This window comes from Podarcis filfolensis, assembly GCF_964270895.1.
Source record: "Podarcis filfolensis genome assembly, chromosome: 2".
In the NCBI taxonomy this organism is placed as follows: domain Eukaryota; kingdom Metazoa; phylum Chordata; class Lepidosauria; order Squamata; family Lacertidae; genus Podarcis; species Podarcis filfolensis.
In genome coordinates, this window is record NC_139605.1 from 90,834,163 (window position 1) to 90,851,651 (window position 17,489).

At 44.4% G+C, this 17,489-nt stretch overlaps 2 protein-coding genes and 1 long non-coding RNA gene across 12 annotated transcripts in view; 2 read left to right on the plus strand and 1 right to left on the minus strand.

Annotated features, from left to right (window-relative positions):
• The window catches only part of USH1G (USH1 protein network component sans), a 29,717-nt gene extending 23,845 nt beyond the window's left edge, over window positions 1-5,872 (plus strand). For 5 of the 8 annotated variants that reach the window (XM_083598227.1, XM_083598226.1, XM_083598228.1 and 2 more), the window contains 2 exons: window positions 2,552-3,784; window positions 5,095-5,872. In XM_083598227.1, the coding sequence (XP_083454353.1) occupies window positions 2,552-3,784; window positions 5,095-5,098 (1,237 nt within the window). In that variant the 3' untranslated portion in view covers window positions 5,099-5,872. Of the gene's footprint in view, window positions 1-2,165; window positions 2,426-2,551; window positions 3,864-5,094 lie in introns of those variants that run through there. The other 3 variants (XM_083598231.1, XM_083598232.1, XR_014544351.1) reach the window with 3 other exon arrangements.
• OTOP2 (otopetrin 2) overlaps window positions 1-17,489 on the minus strand; it is a 43,003-nt gene that overhangs the window by 20,902 nt on the left and 4,612 nt on the right. The gene's annotated exons all lie outside the window — the stretch shown is intronic.
• The window catches only part of LOC310755465, a 38,567-nt gene continuing 33,933 nt past the window's right edge, over window positions 12,856-17,489 (plus strand). For all 3 annotated transcript variants that reach the window (XR_014544374.1, XR_014544375.1, XR_014544376.1), the window contains exon 1: window positions 12,856-15,628. This is a non-coding gene — a long non-coding RNA (uncharacterized lncRNA). The remainder of the gene's footprint in view (window positions 15,629-17,489) is intronic.

A 17,489-nucleotide genomic window follows, 5' to 3' on the forward strand; every position in this document is an offset into this window, starting at 1 on the left:
ACAGAGTACCCTCGTGTCCGGATCCTGTTTGCTTGTTTCCCATAGGTGTCTGGTGGGCCACTGTGGGGACAGAATGCCATTGGCAGCTGGGTGGCCCATTGGCCTACTCTAGCAGGATTCTTACGTCAAATTCCAGCTCAGGGCAGCGAAAAAATGCTCGGTGTGAAGTGGATCTAAATGGTTTTCCTTAACATTTCGGTCGCTAAGCTTTGGTGAATTTACATTCCAACTAAAGGTTACGTGGGAAGCAACCATCACCCACCTTCCCCTCAGCCCCGCCAAGCTGGGACATTCTGATGAGACGTGTTGAAATTTCCTGCATTGGCAACAAGAATCTTTGATATAGCTGCATTTTCCTGCCCTGGACCTGCACCCGATACTGCTTTGTATCGGTGTGAAATAGATTGCTTTATTGGGAAACAAGCGGCATTTCTCGCTTGCAGGGAGAAAACAATAGGGTCTGATTCCGCTTTTCCGGCTGCTTGCAAGCCTCCACGCCCAATTCCAACGCACATGTCTTCATTCAGAACAAACATAAACAATGCCGCACACGCCCTGAGCTCCCAGCCGGCTCCAGCATTTACAGTTTCTGTGTCTCTTTAAGCAATCACCATCAATAATTCACCCCTCTTGCAATTCATCAAATATTCATCTTTTCCCTGAGTTCCCCACTACCGATAGGCCAGTATCAAGGTGAAGGGATGAGGGCAGGCTGGCGAAGGAGTCGCAGCGAACCTGTTGCCAGCTCCTGGATGGTACTCATTTACCCAGGGCCACAAAGCAAAAGGAAACCTGTTCCAGCGTTCTGCTGCCAGACAGCTTCATCCTCCCACCTCCTGTCGCTGCTTGCTGGGCCTGGCTGGTTAGATAGGTTTCGCTCTATGTGGGAAACTCAACAGAGAGCTTATCTGGAGTTGGGTGGCTTAGAAATCTTGTATCGGTCACTCCAGCATCTCATTAAATTAGGGAGAAGGCACGCCACTAAGCAACACTGCTCTTTTAAAAATGTGTCTTCTCCTTTTGCCTATGTAGTTAACAAGCACTACTCAAAACAACAGCACTCAGCTTTATATATTATATTTGTATGCCGCCTTTCCTCCAAAGAGAGCGAGGCAGAACACATGTTTTGCAAGTGGACTAGAGAACTGTACTGATGGGCAGCCATAAAAATGTAAAATATTAATGGGAAAAGGCAGTGTGCAGGGTACTACCTTCCCCTCCATTTTAAGCGTCACAACAACCTTGTGAGGTGGGATGCATGCGTACGTAATTTAATTTGTATGCCACCTTTCCACAGTTCAAGCCGCGCTCAAAGCAGCTTACAACACGAAAGAAACTTAACTGCAATGTAACAAAAATAGTCATAAACAATAAATAAAACATCATAACTGATAACAATTTAATTTTATTTTTTTAAAGTCAACATAACCAAGGCTTATCCATTAAAGCTCTGTATCCAAGCATTGTTTTTCTTTGCCCCAGAGTTTTCCACATGAAGACCCAGTATTGACAGTTGTGCTGATTGAGCACTAAAGAGCAGGGGTTTTTTGCAGGAAAAGCTCCGGGGCAAACATAACACAATGCTTGGGCACAGAGATTTCAAGCGCTGGCCTGTGCCTGGAAAGCGTGGGGCAAAAGTGTGCATAAGCCCTAAGAAGTAGTATGATTGGTTCAAAGTCACCTAGGTAGGTTAAAGGTGAGTGGGAATTTGAACCTAGGTCTCCTTGGTCTTACTGATGATAAAGTTGGCGGTGCAGGGGACATGCATGACAGCTGGATTTCCTTGAGGGAAAGGGCGGGACAGAAAATAAAATAACAAAATGTTGTTTGCAGGACTGAGTTTTGGTTTGCATACTAGGGCAGCTTTTAGCATGCCTGGTTATACTAGCCTCCCATTATGCCGACTTTGCTGGGGAAAGGTTTGACCTGATTATAAGCTTGGTGCTAGTGAAGACTGTGGTTCTGGAGGTGGACTCACCTTTGCTCCCTTGTGAAATGTGCTCCTGGCTAACTTGTCCTGGATTTCTGGAGAAGATAACCAAGGGCATTTGAGCAGGCGTGAGTGGGTAGGGAGGAGCTGCTTTAATTTGTGCAATACCTCTAGTGTATTTGAAAAGCAGGGATTCGTTTCACCTCATGCCCACACAAAAAAGGTCGAGAGTGTCAGTGCTGCTTGCCACCTTTGCCATCCCCAAACTTCAAATATACCCTCTCTCACTCTGAGGAAGAGAAGAAGACTGAACAAGCACAGCAGGTCTGAAGTTAAGCTTTAAAAAAGGTCAATAATGCATTGTGGAGAAGGGTGGAAAGAGATCTGTTGACAGGAGATGAAGGGAAGCTTATTGGGTATAATTCTGCTTGTGTGGATTTCCTCCTCCAAAAAATGCTCCAGAATTACTGTGATTGATTAGCACGAGGGCCACAGGTAAGGTAAGCACCAGAATAAGAATGTGTAAACTGATTTGATACATTTCACAAGTCCTAAGCAACATCTACTCATTACGTATACAGGCTTCCTTGATCACTAACTTATTTGTTTCCTGCATTTTAGGGGTGACCCAGACAAATGTGATATCTGGGGGAACACGCCTCTTCATCTGTCAGCAGCCAATGGTCATCTCAATTGCCTCTCCTTCCTGGTGTCTTTTGGGGCCAACATCTGGTGTTTGGACAATGACTACCACACTCCACTGGACATGGCAGCCATGAAGGGCCACATGGAGTGTGTGCGTTATTTGGACTCCATTGCTGCCAAGCAGAGTGGCCTCAACCCCAAGCTGGTGAGCAAGCTGAAGGACAAGGCCTTCAAGGACGCAGAGAAGCGGATTAAGGACTGTGTAAAGATGCAGAAGAAGCACCACGAGAGGATGGAGAAGCGGTACAAGAAGGAAATGTCTGACCACTCGGACACTATGAGTTTTTCCAGCTACTCCAGCAGCACTCTGAGCAGGAGGTTCCAGCACATGTCTATGATGACTTCCTTGCCATATTCTCAGGCCACCATACACGGCACAGCCAAGGGCAAGACCAAAATCCAGAAGAAGCTGGAGAAAAAGAAGCAAGTGGATGGCACCTTCAAAATCTACGAGGATGGGAGGAAAAGTGTGAGGTCCTTGTCTGGTTTGCAGCTGGGCAACGACGTCATGTTTGTGAAACAAGGCACCTACGTTAGCCCAAAGGACTGGACCCGGCGCAATGTTAGGGACATGTTTATGACAGACGAAGATACTGTCTCCCGTGCCATAAGTGACCCAGGTTTGCACATGGACTCGGCCCATTCTGAGGTCAGCACTGATTCTGGTCACGACTCTTTATTCAATCGACCTGGACTTGGCACGATGGTTTTCCGGAGGAACTATGTCAGTAGCGGACTGTTTGGAATTGGCCAGGATGACCCCAGCATGCTGGGAGAGGACAGGATGGGTGTTAAACTTCACAACCGCCTGCAGCGCTCGCCAAGTCTCAATGACAGCATCGGCAGTGCCAACAGCCTGCAGGAGAGGAACGTGGAGGAGCTGCCGTGGGATGAGGTGGAGCTGGGCCTGGATGATGATATCGAACCCGAGACGAGCCCTCTGGAGACCTTTCTGGCTTCCTTGCATATGTCTGAGTTTATTTCAATCCTCAAGAAGGAGAAGATTGACCTAGAAGCTCTTATGCTGTGTTCGGACAATGATCTGAAAAGCATCAACATTCCACTGGGGCCCCGGAAAAAGATGCTGGATGCTTGCAAGAGGAGGAGACAGACTATGGAGAACCCTGAAGTCATAGAAGACACTGAGCTGTAAGCAATTGAGCCCCCTCCTTTCACACTCATGGAATGCACACAGGTCTTCAGCATGCGATGCGCATAGCATAGAATGGTACTTCTTACGTACATTCATATTATGTATTTGAATAACAGGAATTCTCCGATAGATCAGGGTGCTAGGAGAATGTCTGCTTAGCGTACGTCAGAAAATTGCCAGCGGAAAGAACTTGACTTAACTGACAAAAATGAATTTATACAAATGTTTCAATATTTGCAAGCTGGGTACACAAGATGCCTTGAGGTAATGTCTTAAATCAGATTCTTTTTGCTACCTAGATTAAGGTAGTGTTGGTATCAATATAATTTTTACCCAGTGAAATCAACACTAAAGTGCTGCCATTAAAGCCACTGGAAGCCATTTTTAAGTAGTCTTGGCCAAACAACCAGACAAAAGTTGAGCTTCTAGGGACAGACCTTGGGCTACTCCATACCCTTACAGGACAGGTCTTATGGACTTTTGGGCTCATGCCATCTGATCAGCAAACTCACAAGCACAGTGCTGGCAGAGCCACCTCCTGCTGCTTCAGATGTTGCATTGCATCACCCTCTGCTAAAGGAGCGTGTTGTGTGGTGGTGGGGAGACTTCCCTTTGGCTGTTGCTTACTGGCCCATAGCCCCATACTATTTGTACCTGTCCAACAGCTAGTTCGGGCCTGTTGGCAGCTTTAAAGCAGGCATGAGAAACTCACAGCCCTTCAGATGCTAGACTACAGCTCCCATAATTCTTGTACATTGGATTGTGCTGGCTGAGGCTAATGGGACTCAGCATCTGGAAGGCCAGAGTTTCCCCACCATCCCTTAAAAGGCAAAAATAGTATTCAGGTGGTTGGTCTGAAGAAAAGATAGATCTGGCTTTGTAAACAGACTCTCATTTACTTAATCAGTGGCTGCCGTCTGATAATATATTTCTTATGTGACAGCATGGGAGCCTTCAATTAATCATAGTGTTGGCATTAAAAACCTGTGCCACTTCTTGGTAAACCGCAAGCCTGTTACCCCATTCTTGTTCCTAGCCTTAAGTGGTTATTTGTAAAGCAGGTCTGAAGATTTAAGTACGCATCTTTACGTGTTGCAAAGAATGGAGGACAGGAAATGCAATCTCCTAGGCAGCTTTGAGGAACGTTTTGTGGAATGCTGGATTTACAGTGGGCTTCTCACAGATACCAGTAATATTTTTGTTGCTTCATGCTTTTGTATCGGTGATGACTCCGTAGCCCTGCGAAGCTCAGTAATTGTACCTTAATGTCCTTTTACGTTAACAAAATTTCTTTTCTCCGTTGCAGATAGCTGTTTTTAAGGAACAAGAAATGAACAGAAAAACAAAACCCCAGTTCTAAGTTGCCAGAAAACATCTCCCAGTGATCCTAACAGTGGGAAATAATGAACGCCATAAAAAAAGGCCCAATTCTAACCACCTCTCAGCTTCCTTTCTCTGCTTTCCTGCCTGCAGACTTTTGCCAGACAACAGCCTCTTGCTTAAGAGCATTTTGGGGACATGAGTTGCACTACACTAATCTAACCATGCAGTCTTATACATGTCTACTCAGAAGTAAGCCCCATCAAGTCCAACAGGACTTACAGGGCCTGTGGCGCTCCAGCTGTTGTCGAACACTTTCCCCCACCACAGGTTTTCCAGGCCTATCCTATCTGAACAGCGACGGATGAAGGAGCTTCATTTGAACCAAACCTTCACGACTCTGTGATTACCACCACCAAGATTTGCAATGTCAGTGGAGTCCCACCAGTATTGTAACTTTGGCTATCACATTGTGAAGCCACCAGGCTTAGGGCCAAGTTGAGCAGGAGCTCACCTGCATTTCCTGCTCTGAGAACTCTAGGGAAATTGCTCTTATTCCAAGTAACTTTGCACAGTTCAGGCTGCATGACTTGGAGTGGGAGGCAAATGTATGGAAATAGGCATGAGTGGAATTAGTTTATTTTTTATGCCTGCCTTGTCTTTATGCCTGCTGCTTTCACTTACTGTGACTGGAATGAACACACACACGCGCACACACACACACACACACAGAGAGAGAGAGAGAGAGAGAGAGAGAGAGAGAGAGTGTCTTAAGCCTCTTTCCCCCACAAGGTTTATATTTTTGCTTGGATGGGCTGGTCTGTGTTATAGAACTTCTCCTGGTGATGCTTCTTCATCAGTTTTGCAAAGGCTTTGTTGCAACGTTTTAAATAAAGGTAAAACAAGCTAAGCCATACCGATGCGATTGGTGAAGAAAACTCCACTGACAAAATATAGGGGCAGACCTTTCAGCACTGGACAGCTTATTGTCATGTGTAAACATAGGGTCCCTCCACTCACAGAATTGTAGAAGGTCATCTAGTCCAACCCCCTAGGAATGCAGGATCCTGCCTACAGCCGCTGCCCCTGTGCCACTGTCATTTGACAGCAATTAAGAGCATCTGATCACATTTGCTTGTGGTTTGAATCCAAAGGACCAATACTGGGCAAATTCAAACTGTGGTAAACTGAATTTTAGCCAAGCTCTTTGTTTATATTAGCCATTAAATGAACAACCTAAACTTGGTTGCAATTCTCAAGCCTACTTTTATTCAGTAGGATTTCTCTGGAGCAAGTGTTGTGTGGATTGAGATCATGGAGAGAAACTGTTTCCCTTTCTCCACTTTACATGACTCTCTTGTGCCCGACCATATCTACAGTGTATATCTTTCAGGCTGCAATCTTATGTGTACTTGGCAGTAAGCCTGACGGAACATCAGTGGGAGGAATCCAATGTTGTGCAAACTTTCTCTTGCACAATGGGCCTTCACTGCTTCCTTCTCTCTCTCCTGTGAACACCCAAATTTTGCTTTGGATGGGGAATCCCAAGCATCCAGAACACATATTCTGAGGTGTGAAGAGGGCTGGGAGAGAGAGAAGGTGAAGTCCTATTGCATGAGCAGAAGTCAATTTTACAATCCAACAGGGACTCATTTCTGAGTAAATATGCATAGAATTGGGCTGCAGTTTGGTAAATGTTTGTGCATTTACAGTACATCTCCTATCTTCTGTGGATGTTTGGTATGTTTTGTATTCCTTGTATGTATGTATGCATATCCAACCCGTAAAAGGGCCCTGTTGTTTACTGCTTATTTATTATACCATGTGCATACTATTCCCTGCCACTGCCTGATTACAATATTTTTAATAAAAAGAACCTGGCATAGTTTGTCTTTCATGATTGTAATTTAGAAGAGGAAGTTGCTTCCAGGTACGTTTCCTGCAGGTTTATTTTAAATGCAAATTGCATTATTTGGGACTAGAACAAGGGCAGTATTTTAGTATAGCCACATCCCAGTAATTCCAGTTTTTGGTCAAAATGAAGCCCACTGACTCCATTCCTGCTGTTTCCAAGCCAGAGAGACCATTGCATCACTCATTCCAGGCGCTTTGAGCCTGGCATGAAGCCCCATTTCTCATAGGTAGTGGCTCTACTGAGATGGAGCAATAGGTGCTCTGGGATGCATTCACAGATTGAGCACAACACTGCTGAAGAAAGCAAGAGATTGCAGCAGCTGCAGCTTCCTGAAATGCTGATTCTCACAGACACATTTAAGGTGCACCTAGATAGTGGATCTAGGTGTAGTGATGTAGTGATCACCAGAACTTGCATAGTGTTGTGCAGGTCCCAGTGTTCAGCTGATATTGAGTTTCATTGCTATGCAATGAAGGTGAGGAAGTTGAATCCTTGTTCACCCATATAATCTCACTGTGGGTCATTTCACAGAGGTTAAGGTGAGTTTTCCAGAAGTGTATGCTCAGTACTGGGGGGCCAGCAAACAGCCTTGTGACAGCTTTGACATTGGCCCAGTTTGCAGCTAATGCTAAACCATGGTTTGCTGAACAAATGCTGAGTTGCCCCATAGGTGACCAAACAAACCATGGCTTGTTTCTCTAATGTTTGGGTTGCAGTCCAGCTGTTCTTGCCTTGTGCCTTTGCAGACTGGTGAGCATCTGGGGTGAGGTGGCCAAGCACACCTGGCTTAAGGAAGGTGTGACACTGCAGCTGAGCACGTTCCCGGAACATAACAGCCGGTGAATCGGGACGCTTATTGGTACAAGGCACTGCATGACAGATCAGTGTACCCCAAATGACAACTTGTGAAGCCACATCATTAGAACTCTTCAACAAATGATAATAGGAACTGGGCTTTCCACCCAGGAAATAAAATATAGGCTATGGGACAAAATGTCCACAAAGAAATACAGTCTGCACAGTCTGTGGCTATTCTATGTAAACATATAACAAACACAGTGAGTGAACACTCACAACTGCAGTCGTCTTGTGCGTGTCTCTCTCTTTTTCCACGCCACCAGACCAGTAGCATAGCCAGCCGGTCATGAAATAGCTCTCTGTAGTAGAGTCCTGGCTTTCACCTTGTTTGCTCCTAAACCACTCCCCGTTAATGGACTATAGAACTGGTAGTGCGATTGCACCCTCTGCTGGAAAAGAAGCACCAGAAACATTTGACAACAATTCTGCAAAAGCACGCCCTGTCATGCTTTCTATATCTAGGCCGGCCAGCAGCCTAGGCGTGCTCTTTCGGTGTGACTGGGGGTGGTGGCGAAAGAGGTGCAATAGGAGTGCCAGCCATTTGGGGTGTTTTCAGAACTTGCAAAATAAACATGAAGGCGTTTTGTATGCTCCAGGGCATCTCTTCCCCCCCACTCTCTGTATGTGCAATAGATCTACTGGCTCTGCTTGGAGAATGCTGATAAAGGAATTACTGTACTGGAATCTACCTTCCTTTCTGACAGGTGTGGCTTTTTTCTTGCTGCTGATCTCAAAGATATAAAGTGCAATCGCATGCATTCCTACTTGGAAGTATATCCATAGGACTGACTACCAGGGAAGTGTACACAGCATGGGCAGTTGATGCAGTGCCCTTCAGATATTGTCCGACACTGGGCTAAACAGCCATTCCTCAAGAGATACACAGTAAAAGCAGAGCACGGTGGACGTATAAAAGCACAGTCTTAAGACATTTTGCTGCCTGCAGCAAAAGAAAAGAGGGCATTCTGAGTTAAACGAAGCTTTATCAATTTAATTTCTACTATATAAATGACACAAATCCTGTTAGGTCTCTTAAAATGGCAGTGCCTTAATGTCTGGAAGTGTAACTTATTAAATGAAGGTGCAATGATGAATATATTTTTCCCTATTTTATATATATATAATTTTATATATACCGATTTCTCGGTACAGCCTAAATATATGCATTTGAATTATTGAAACAGTATTCCTCACATTAACCTCTTCTTTCGGGGGAAAAGTATACAGTTCTTAGATTTCCCAGACTGTGCGGACAGCCCTTAACAGGGTGACCTTTTGCAAAACTCAGACCGAAGCCTTGTGTCCCTGACAACCTCTTTGCTCCATTCCAGGATTTGTTTCATGACACAATGATTGAGATTTGTTCCTCCCTCCCTTTCTCAGTCCATACCACGCAAAATGGAGTGAAACCAATACTAAGCAGTTACTTAGCAGGAGTGTCTTCAGATGTGGAAGCATCTGAGATCTTAACTGACAGGCTAGCATAATGAGGGGGTGTGAGGCAAAAAGAAGCTGCGCCCATTGCAGGCAGCATTTGGAAACCTCTGGAGGTAGGTGTGTGTTTGCTGCTGTGAGTCAAACCCTGCTAGCTAAGGGGGCGACAGACCTTGCTGCAGAATTTTGAGCAGCTCTGCAAGAACAGCAGTTTTGCTATTGAGCTGCTTGAACACTGGTGGCCCATTGGTAATTGTCCATTTCACATGATACGGGGAGAGGTGAAGAGGACACATTGACCATGTATTCCAAGTTTAAAGATATGCAGGTGCAGTCCACTGGGGCTGAGAAACACCCATTTTACAACTTGATTTTAAGATTGTTTTATGCTACTTTCCTAGGGTCTCTAGCTGTCCTCAAGCACAGTATATCCTTTTTCTTTTGGTTAAAAGATAAGGCTGTAACCCCTTTGCTATCTGGTCAATGCAAATGCCCCTGTTCTCCTTCCACAAAAGAAAAAGATTTAGATAGCCTTCCCCCACCCGGTACCTTCCCAGTGTTATTAGACTACAACTCCCATTAACCAGAAGCCTGTATGGCCCATGGTTAGGAATGATGGGTCCTGTAGTCCAAAGCATCTGGAAGGTGTCTGGTTGGGAAAGGCGAAACCAGGGCAAGAGGGGCCAGCACCTGCAAGGCGCTGCAGAGTGCCTTCACTTGAAACTTGTTCAGCCATCGATGAAGTTGCTGAACCATTATTCCTGACCTTCAGCTATGCTGGCTGGGCTAATGAGAATTGGAATTTTTTTTTAGTGGAGGGATTGGTCTGGATTTCCCCTTCGGATACTTCCCAGGCTCATTTTTAAAAAAAAATTTTTAAGGCTGGGGTCTGGAAATAGGGCAGGGGGCCTGCTCAACTGGTCAAACCTGCCACAGAGGTCTGGCTTTGTTAGATAAAATAGTTGGCCAAGTAGCTTTCATTTTGTTAAAGAGATTATTCCACAAAGCAGGGCTCTCCTGGAAGGAGAGAGCCTTTGGGGAATCGGGACATAGGTGATTCAAGTCTTTTGTGATGAAGGCTTTGCAGGGTTAGCTTTTGGGGAAAAAACAGGCGGAAGGTCAGAGAGCTATCGCTGTCCTGATCCTAGCTAGAGACAATATATGCAAGAACAGAGGAATCTTGGGGCTGGTGTTCTGCTTTTGCTTGGTGACACTCACATGCCGAAACAAGCTCCTTGGCTGCTGCTGAAAGGAAGCACAGGCGGTAGGTCAGCCAGGCAGGGCCACCGCCACACGTGCTGATTTGCATGCCCATTATTTATGGCTGTAGCAAATGCATTCTGGAGAGGCATCTTGTGAAACCAGCACACAGGCCAGTGGAGGTTGCACCCCTTCCAACACGCTTAAGTATTTTGCCTCCAAGGCAGAAACTGCTTCAGACTGTGAGTGCCCTTTAATTGGTTCTTTTCATAACAACGAGAAAACAACTGTCCTTTCCTACAGGCAAAACGTCCTATTCCTTCTTCAGCATTTCTATATAGGCCTTTTGTCGCCTTGGTAAAGCTGTCCCATGGATTTAAAAATATGACTGCTTCTTATGACACCAGCCAATCTACTTTACAATCCCCACCCATCTCTCTTTGTTCTTATTTTATGGGTGAGGGTTACCCAAGACTACCCCATGGGTCTACTCAGATCCAAATCCCTCCCACCAGAATATGCAACTGTATGGCATGCTGACTATGGAGGTTAAAACAGTTAAAAACGACGACACCAGGAAATAAGATACCAGGCTGGTTTCTAAACACAGTGTTTTTCTGGGAAACTACCTGGTATCTTGTTTGAGAAAACAGTACTCTTGATTTCAAGCTCTTTCCAGATAAGTCTCCTTTCATAGCTGCACAATGGCAAGAAAGTTTAATTCTATTTCCTGATCGTAAAGGCAAGATATTCTCTCTCTCAATGTATACAGCAGGTTAGCCTGTACAATTGTCTCGTATGCAAACCATACATTTAAAGCACATGGTTTCCTCCAAAGAATCTTGGTAGAAGTTCTGTACTCCTCACAGAGCTGCAATGCCCATCTTTCTTAACAAACTACAGTTCCCAGGATTCTTTGGGGGGACGGGACACACCACATGCTTTAAATTGCACTGCATAGATGTGATTTGCTCTGGAGTAAGATGGAAGAAATTGAACGGAATCAGAATTTTAGTTTCAAATTTAAAAGCTGACTAGTTTCCCCAGGAGAAGCATATTCAAAACATGGTGGGAAATGTAGAACTCTGCTTATCAAATAATTTTCTCTTGCACCCACCAATTTTGTCTTTCTTACTGCAAAAGCAGGTCCAGTCATTTCTCTTTGTGGCCTCCCATATATCAGAAAGAACTCTATCCATATAGAGTGAGGTAACAAAATGTAGTGTAAATATTTTCTGCTCCCCCATATTTAAGAGAGCACATTCCTATGTGCTAGTACAGTAACTGAAGTTTTGCTTTCCCTGTCTATAGAAGTCAACTGTGTGTGTTATCACACCACACCAACCTTTTACAAGTATTGTACCCGAATGTGTTTTTGGGTTGTATTCTAATTGTTCAAGATATATGTTTGGCACATGCACGCTAAAGCAAAGGAAACTAGCTATGAAAGTTTGAGTATCAGAAATTTAGTTCCATTTTGATTTTTTTTTAGCACATTAAGTTAACTTCCACATACTTTCTATAACATGCAAGCTTTGGACTTACAGGTTTTCCCAGTGAGACGTCTGAATGAATGCCCTACTACGGATCACTTCTTTATGCATGTGCAGTGACCTAGGGAAAATGGAAGATCAGAACCATGCTCGCTGGTGTCCTGAAACACTGCAGGTGTTTTTGGGTTTTTCCCAGATTGAGCAATTACAATCTGCCTACTTGAGTATCCCTGAAGTTTCAGCAGAAAGGTTTGCTTCCTTCCACAGAAATGTTGTGCAACCTTGCGGTGTGTTAATCAAGATTGTAGGTTATTCCACCCCCCAGGAGATGCTGCAATTCTGTGTGGTGGGTAAACTGATCGCAGAATACTGCCATCTGAATATCTTGTGCTCATCTCCTAGGGATGCTTAAATGTCTGGTGCATCTTTTGCCTTGGAGTGTGGATCAGAGGACTGCTTGGTTTATCTCATTCTCAACAATTCCCTGATTCTGGGGTTCTTATGTTAAGCTATAGAAGCAGCCCAAACTGCTGGTTTTCTAAGTGCAAACTTGCTGCCAGCCCACTCTGACACTCCTGAAGATAAAGACTAAGGATATCACCAGGATTGTGATTTAGTTGGCATCCCGGTTTCAAACTTCTCAAGAGAAACAGTATCACAGACAAAGGACTCAGCTACTTTAGTCAAAAACCAACATTTTGAATTCGTTATAAACATGCAAGATGGCACCAGAGAGCAAAAACAAACAAACAACGAAGCGAATTTACATAGCTTTTTTTCTCGTTTGTTATAACGATTCAATTTCTGACTTATTTATAGCATCCCCCCCCACCCCCCGTGTGTAGATCCATCCAAAGCAGACTTTGGGTATTATCAGCTGGAAAGTCAGAAAAATGATGCAACCAATCCCAATGGAAGAGAGGCTCTATGATGTAATATAGGAGGGAGAAGAGGGTTGTGGAAAAGGTTCCTATGACGAGAAAATAAAAGCCAGGCTGAGATCATCAAACGATTCTGCAGCAAGATTTCAAAAACTTTTCAAGTCAACAAACCAAAGTCAATCAATGTGAGACTTAGCAGGCCAGATTTTAAATTCACAAACTCTGGAGATTCATAGCTCTCTGTTCCACCCATTTTGAGACGATGCATGGCTGACCTACCAGCCTAACGTAGGGTTTTGTGGATATATGTTACCGCTGCATTAAAGAGCTCCATTTATTAAGCTTGGCAATTCGTTTCCATTGGGGTGTAAGGACAGGTCAGCATGGCAAGAAGAGCCCAGGAGGAAGCCATCGAAAGAAGCCAGGAAGCGATGTCAATAGTACTACAGAAGCCACAAAATGAACAGCTCAGCTCAAGGTTTTTTCCCTCTCATGCCCAAACTAGGCAAACCTGTTTGGAGAGAATCGTAGGGATGTCAGAAGTTGGCAGCTATTCAGACTGCCTCACCTTGTGGGATACTCAAGTGAGGAAGAAAAGCTGCTGGATCTTGGAAAGACGTCTTGCCATTGCCACTCCCACCAACACCAAAGTGGCTCTACAAATAAAGAGAGGCGGCAAAAACCATGGTGTACAGAGGACAGTAATGAAACCAGACATTCAGAACCAAAACGTCAAGTATTTATAAGAGGAATGTGCTACTACAAACATAACCATAAGTAACAAATTTACACACACACACCCCTGGATTCTGGAGGCACATCAACTGTTCAAACCACTACAGGGCAAGCATAAAATCAGTCCACATAGGCAGCACACCCTTATCACTATTCTAGGTTTAGCATCTACTGGTTCAACTTACTTTATTTTAAAATGTATTTATTTAAAATCTGCTATACACTGAATTCTCTTGCAGTCTGATAACTGAGTTCACAAGGAGAGTGGTTGCTGGTTCACATTTCTTTTAGCACCCAGCTTTTATTTATGGCACCAATGGTTTATAAATCCAAGCTTATATCAAAGATTTATCGGACCCCAAAGAATCCTGGGAACTGTAGTTTGTTGAGGCTTATGAGATTTGTTAGGACCGCCCCCCCCCCCCCCGTCTGTCAAAACAAGGGGCTCTGTGCAGTTTAAAACAGGGCAGGTGAAAAAGAAACACCTAATCCAGCATGGTTATGTTCTTCAGCTAAATAGGCCTCATTGCTCTTCATTACACTAGCGTCTCATCCAAACTAGTATTTTCACTGCCCAGTGGAGCTGAAGCACTTGGATGAAAACCAGTTTATTCCAAATGTCTAATAAAGCTGAGATGAGCTTCAGCCTTTTCACTTGAGCATGAAGGAGTTGTGGATTTGCAGTCTGGAGGACCCTTAACATGGGTTCACTTCACAGAGCTTATAACTCCCAATATCGTTCTAACTTCACCAGTTTCCACTTTGCTTCAGGCTCCTGCTAAAGCACTAAATCAGGAGTGGGGGTGTATTTGATTCTATGTATTTTTAAATTTCATTCCATGCTACTCAGAAGAAGAAGAAAACAACTTCACCACATGCTAGACCTTCAGGGAGCACAGCGTTTTTCTCACAGTTATTATGCCTTCATTAATCTGGTGTGATGGAAGCCACAAACAAAATGGAGTCACCTCCTTGGCATTCCACCTGCTTCCATCTGACTGGTTCAAGGGAGCACTGAGGTAGAACTCAGGCGCTCAGCCCACGTTTCCGGACGCCTCGCTACATTTCCTGTGTGACTTGGTTTCCTTATTCACAAAAACGAGAAAATCGAGGTATGTTGACGATTAATTGGTGCGTCTAGCAACAGTTGGTTCCACAGTCATGGGACTACTGTTGTCACCATGGCATGAGCTACTACTGGCATATGAGATCTCCATTCACTCTAAGGGTGTGAGGGATATGCACCAAATCCGATATGCTCACAATAAAAGACCCAAATTCTAGGTGTTGCTCTTGTAATGCAGGGATGAGGAACTCTGTGGTGCCCCGGTTGCTGTCGGGCGACACCTCCCTCATACTTGACCACTGGCTATATTGGCTGGGGCTGCTGGGAGCTGGAATCCAACAACTGGAGGGCCACAATTTAGCCATTCCTCCTGGACTGTTTTGTCAGGGGGGAGGACAGGTCTGTAGTGATCTTGCTCCCAATCCCACCTTTATTTAGCAGTTCAGTAGGAAGGCGTGAAAAGAAGCTCTGCAATGATCCTTCCTGGCTTGAAATCAAGAGAAGTTTTAGAGGAAGGAAGCAGAATAATGTGAGTCAAGGAAAAGTTGGGGTTTGGACCAAATCACTCCACCCTACATTGTTTTCAACCTGGGATGGGTTTCAGTATAGAATGGGGGTTTTTTTTAGGGGAGGGGCTGAGGAAACTGGTGATTAAGCAAAAGTGAATGCTTGTTGCATGGCACAAATCGGCTAGGGGCCTTGCATATTTTGCAGCAAGGAAAGGAAATCTCGGGCCTAGGAGACTGAGTGAAGCCCTCCAGGCCTCTTGAGGCGGCCCGTTGACTCTTCCCACACCCTGTCCTTTGCTTGGCTGGAATGTGACAATGTACTAGCATTGCCCTAGTAGGATTCGTTGCGCTGGCTTCTTCTAGCGCAAAAGCTTCATTGAATCTGGCCCTAAGCATTTAAACAAAAAAGGAAATCTGGTCTGGCTTTTGGTGAGCACAGTTGATCTTTTTCAGAGTGTGAAATTTTAGCATATGTAAGATTTAATTCTGTGGGTTATTTTATATGTGCCACTTCAAAACTGTAATAGGTGACGGTGTTGTGTACTATATCCCCTGCCCCAAAGGTTTATGACAGGACATAGTATGCCACTTAAAGTGTTGCAACATCCTTGCTTCTGATGCTTATTCTGCTAGCCCTAGGGAGGGGCAAAAGGCTGGGCACTAATACCCATCCCTAACTCATATTGTGGTTTCTGAGATTTACCCTCTTTTAAGCTTTCCATGGCAGTCTTAAGAGCTAGAAACCTGGGATTATGTATCCTTTTTCTGTGATGAAACTGAGGAATCATGATCTGCACAAATATTTCATTTGGGCGAGGGGGCAGCTGTGGAATCATGAAAGAAAAAATGCATGCTTGAATCACCAGTTAAAACTGCAACTATGCAGCAAATAGTATTTTCTTTTCTTTGTGGGCTATGCTAAATAAAAGTTGTGGCAGTGGGGGGGGGGATGGTTTAAAAAGTGGTGGTACCAGTTTGGAGTTTTTACATAAATATGAGCGTTCCCAATTTTCAAATGAAGTGATAAAATCCATTGTAGATTATTGCCATGTGTATATTTGTCACCTCATCACTTTGATCACATTCTGCAACTACCTCTAACATGTGTCTCTTTTAGAAGAAGTGTTGAGAGCCAAACCATTGCTTTAGAATAAAAAAGACCTCATTTTATTTCTTCATAAACATGGGATCTACTTCATTACCCAGGAAATGATTTTATCGCTCCAGAGCTTTGAAAGACCTGTGCTAGACCTGTATGGCTGCATTTTTACCATTTGGTTTTATTCTTGTTATTTTGCGGTTGATTGTGGTTTGTGAACTGCTTGAAAGGAAAGGCGGTATATAAATACATAATAATGAAAATAATGGGATCAGCGTTTGGCATCTCAAAACACCCACTGCTCCTTCATGTAATCTGGAAAAGAGCACTCTGATAGCTCGTCCTTTAACCTGGTTATCATTTCATATCCCCAGCACAGAGTTCCTATGTACCGTAATTCTCGTCTTGGGTGGGTAAGTGGAGTCCATAATCTGATAGAACTGCAAGGATTTAAAACTGCGTCCCCCTGCTCCATATTTCTATTGAGTCTCCAGCATGTCTCTGCAGCCGGGAGATCAGATTTGGAAATTAAGAGGCAATCTGGCACCTATGATACCTATGACAGGTATGCTTGGTATGATGACTCTGGGAGTTGACTTGCCAAATGTCACAAGGCTGAAATGTGGATACTGGCAGTCTCCTCCCTTCTCACAGATACTTACAGCTGGAAAATTATGGTTCAAAGCCAACAGAAGTCAACTGGGTGCTGGAAACCAGCTTATGAGAGAGTTAGCAAAACATGTGAAGGAAGGGAAGAGAAACTGGTACAATCTTATAGATCCCTCCTGCTTCTTCTTTCAGGATCAGGTGTGGGTTCTGGAAATCTACCTGCTTTGGCCACTGAGACGTGACAGCAGAGAAGCTCAGCACCCTATTAAACCTTATTAAGCTGAATGGGAGTTACTCCCAACTATAAGTATACATGGATTGCAGCCTCAAGCACCTAAGATTGCCTGCTATGGGTAGCGCAGATCCATAAACGCCGCCTTACCTATCCGCCACACAGGAATGCAAGGGAGAACCAGCCACAGAACAAACAATGTGGAGCTGATGGGGATGGAGAGATGCCAGTTTTGTGCCTAAGAGCCTTTCAAGGAAACACAAATGCCTGAACCACTAATAGACTCTTGGCATCCCAGCTAGAGTCACTGCATGTGCTCACCCTAGTCATTTTGGTGTCTCCTCCCTGTG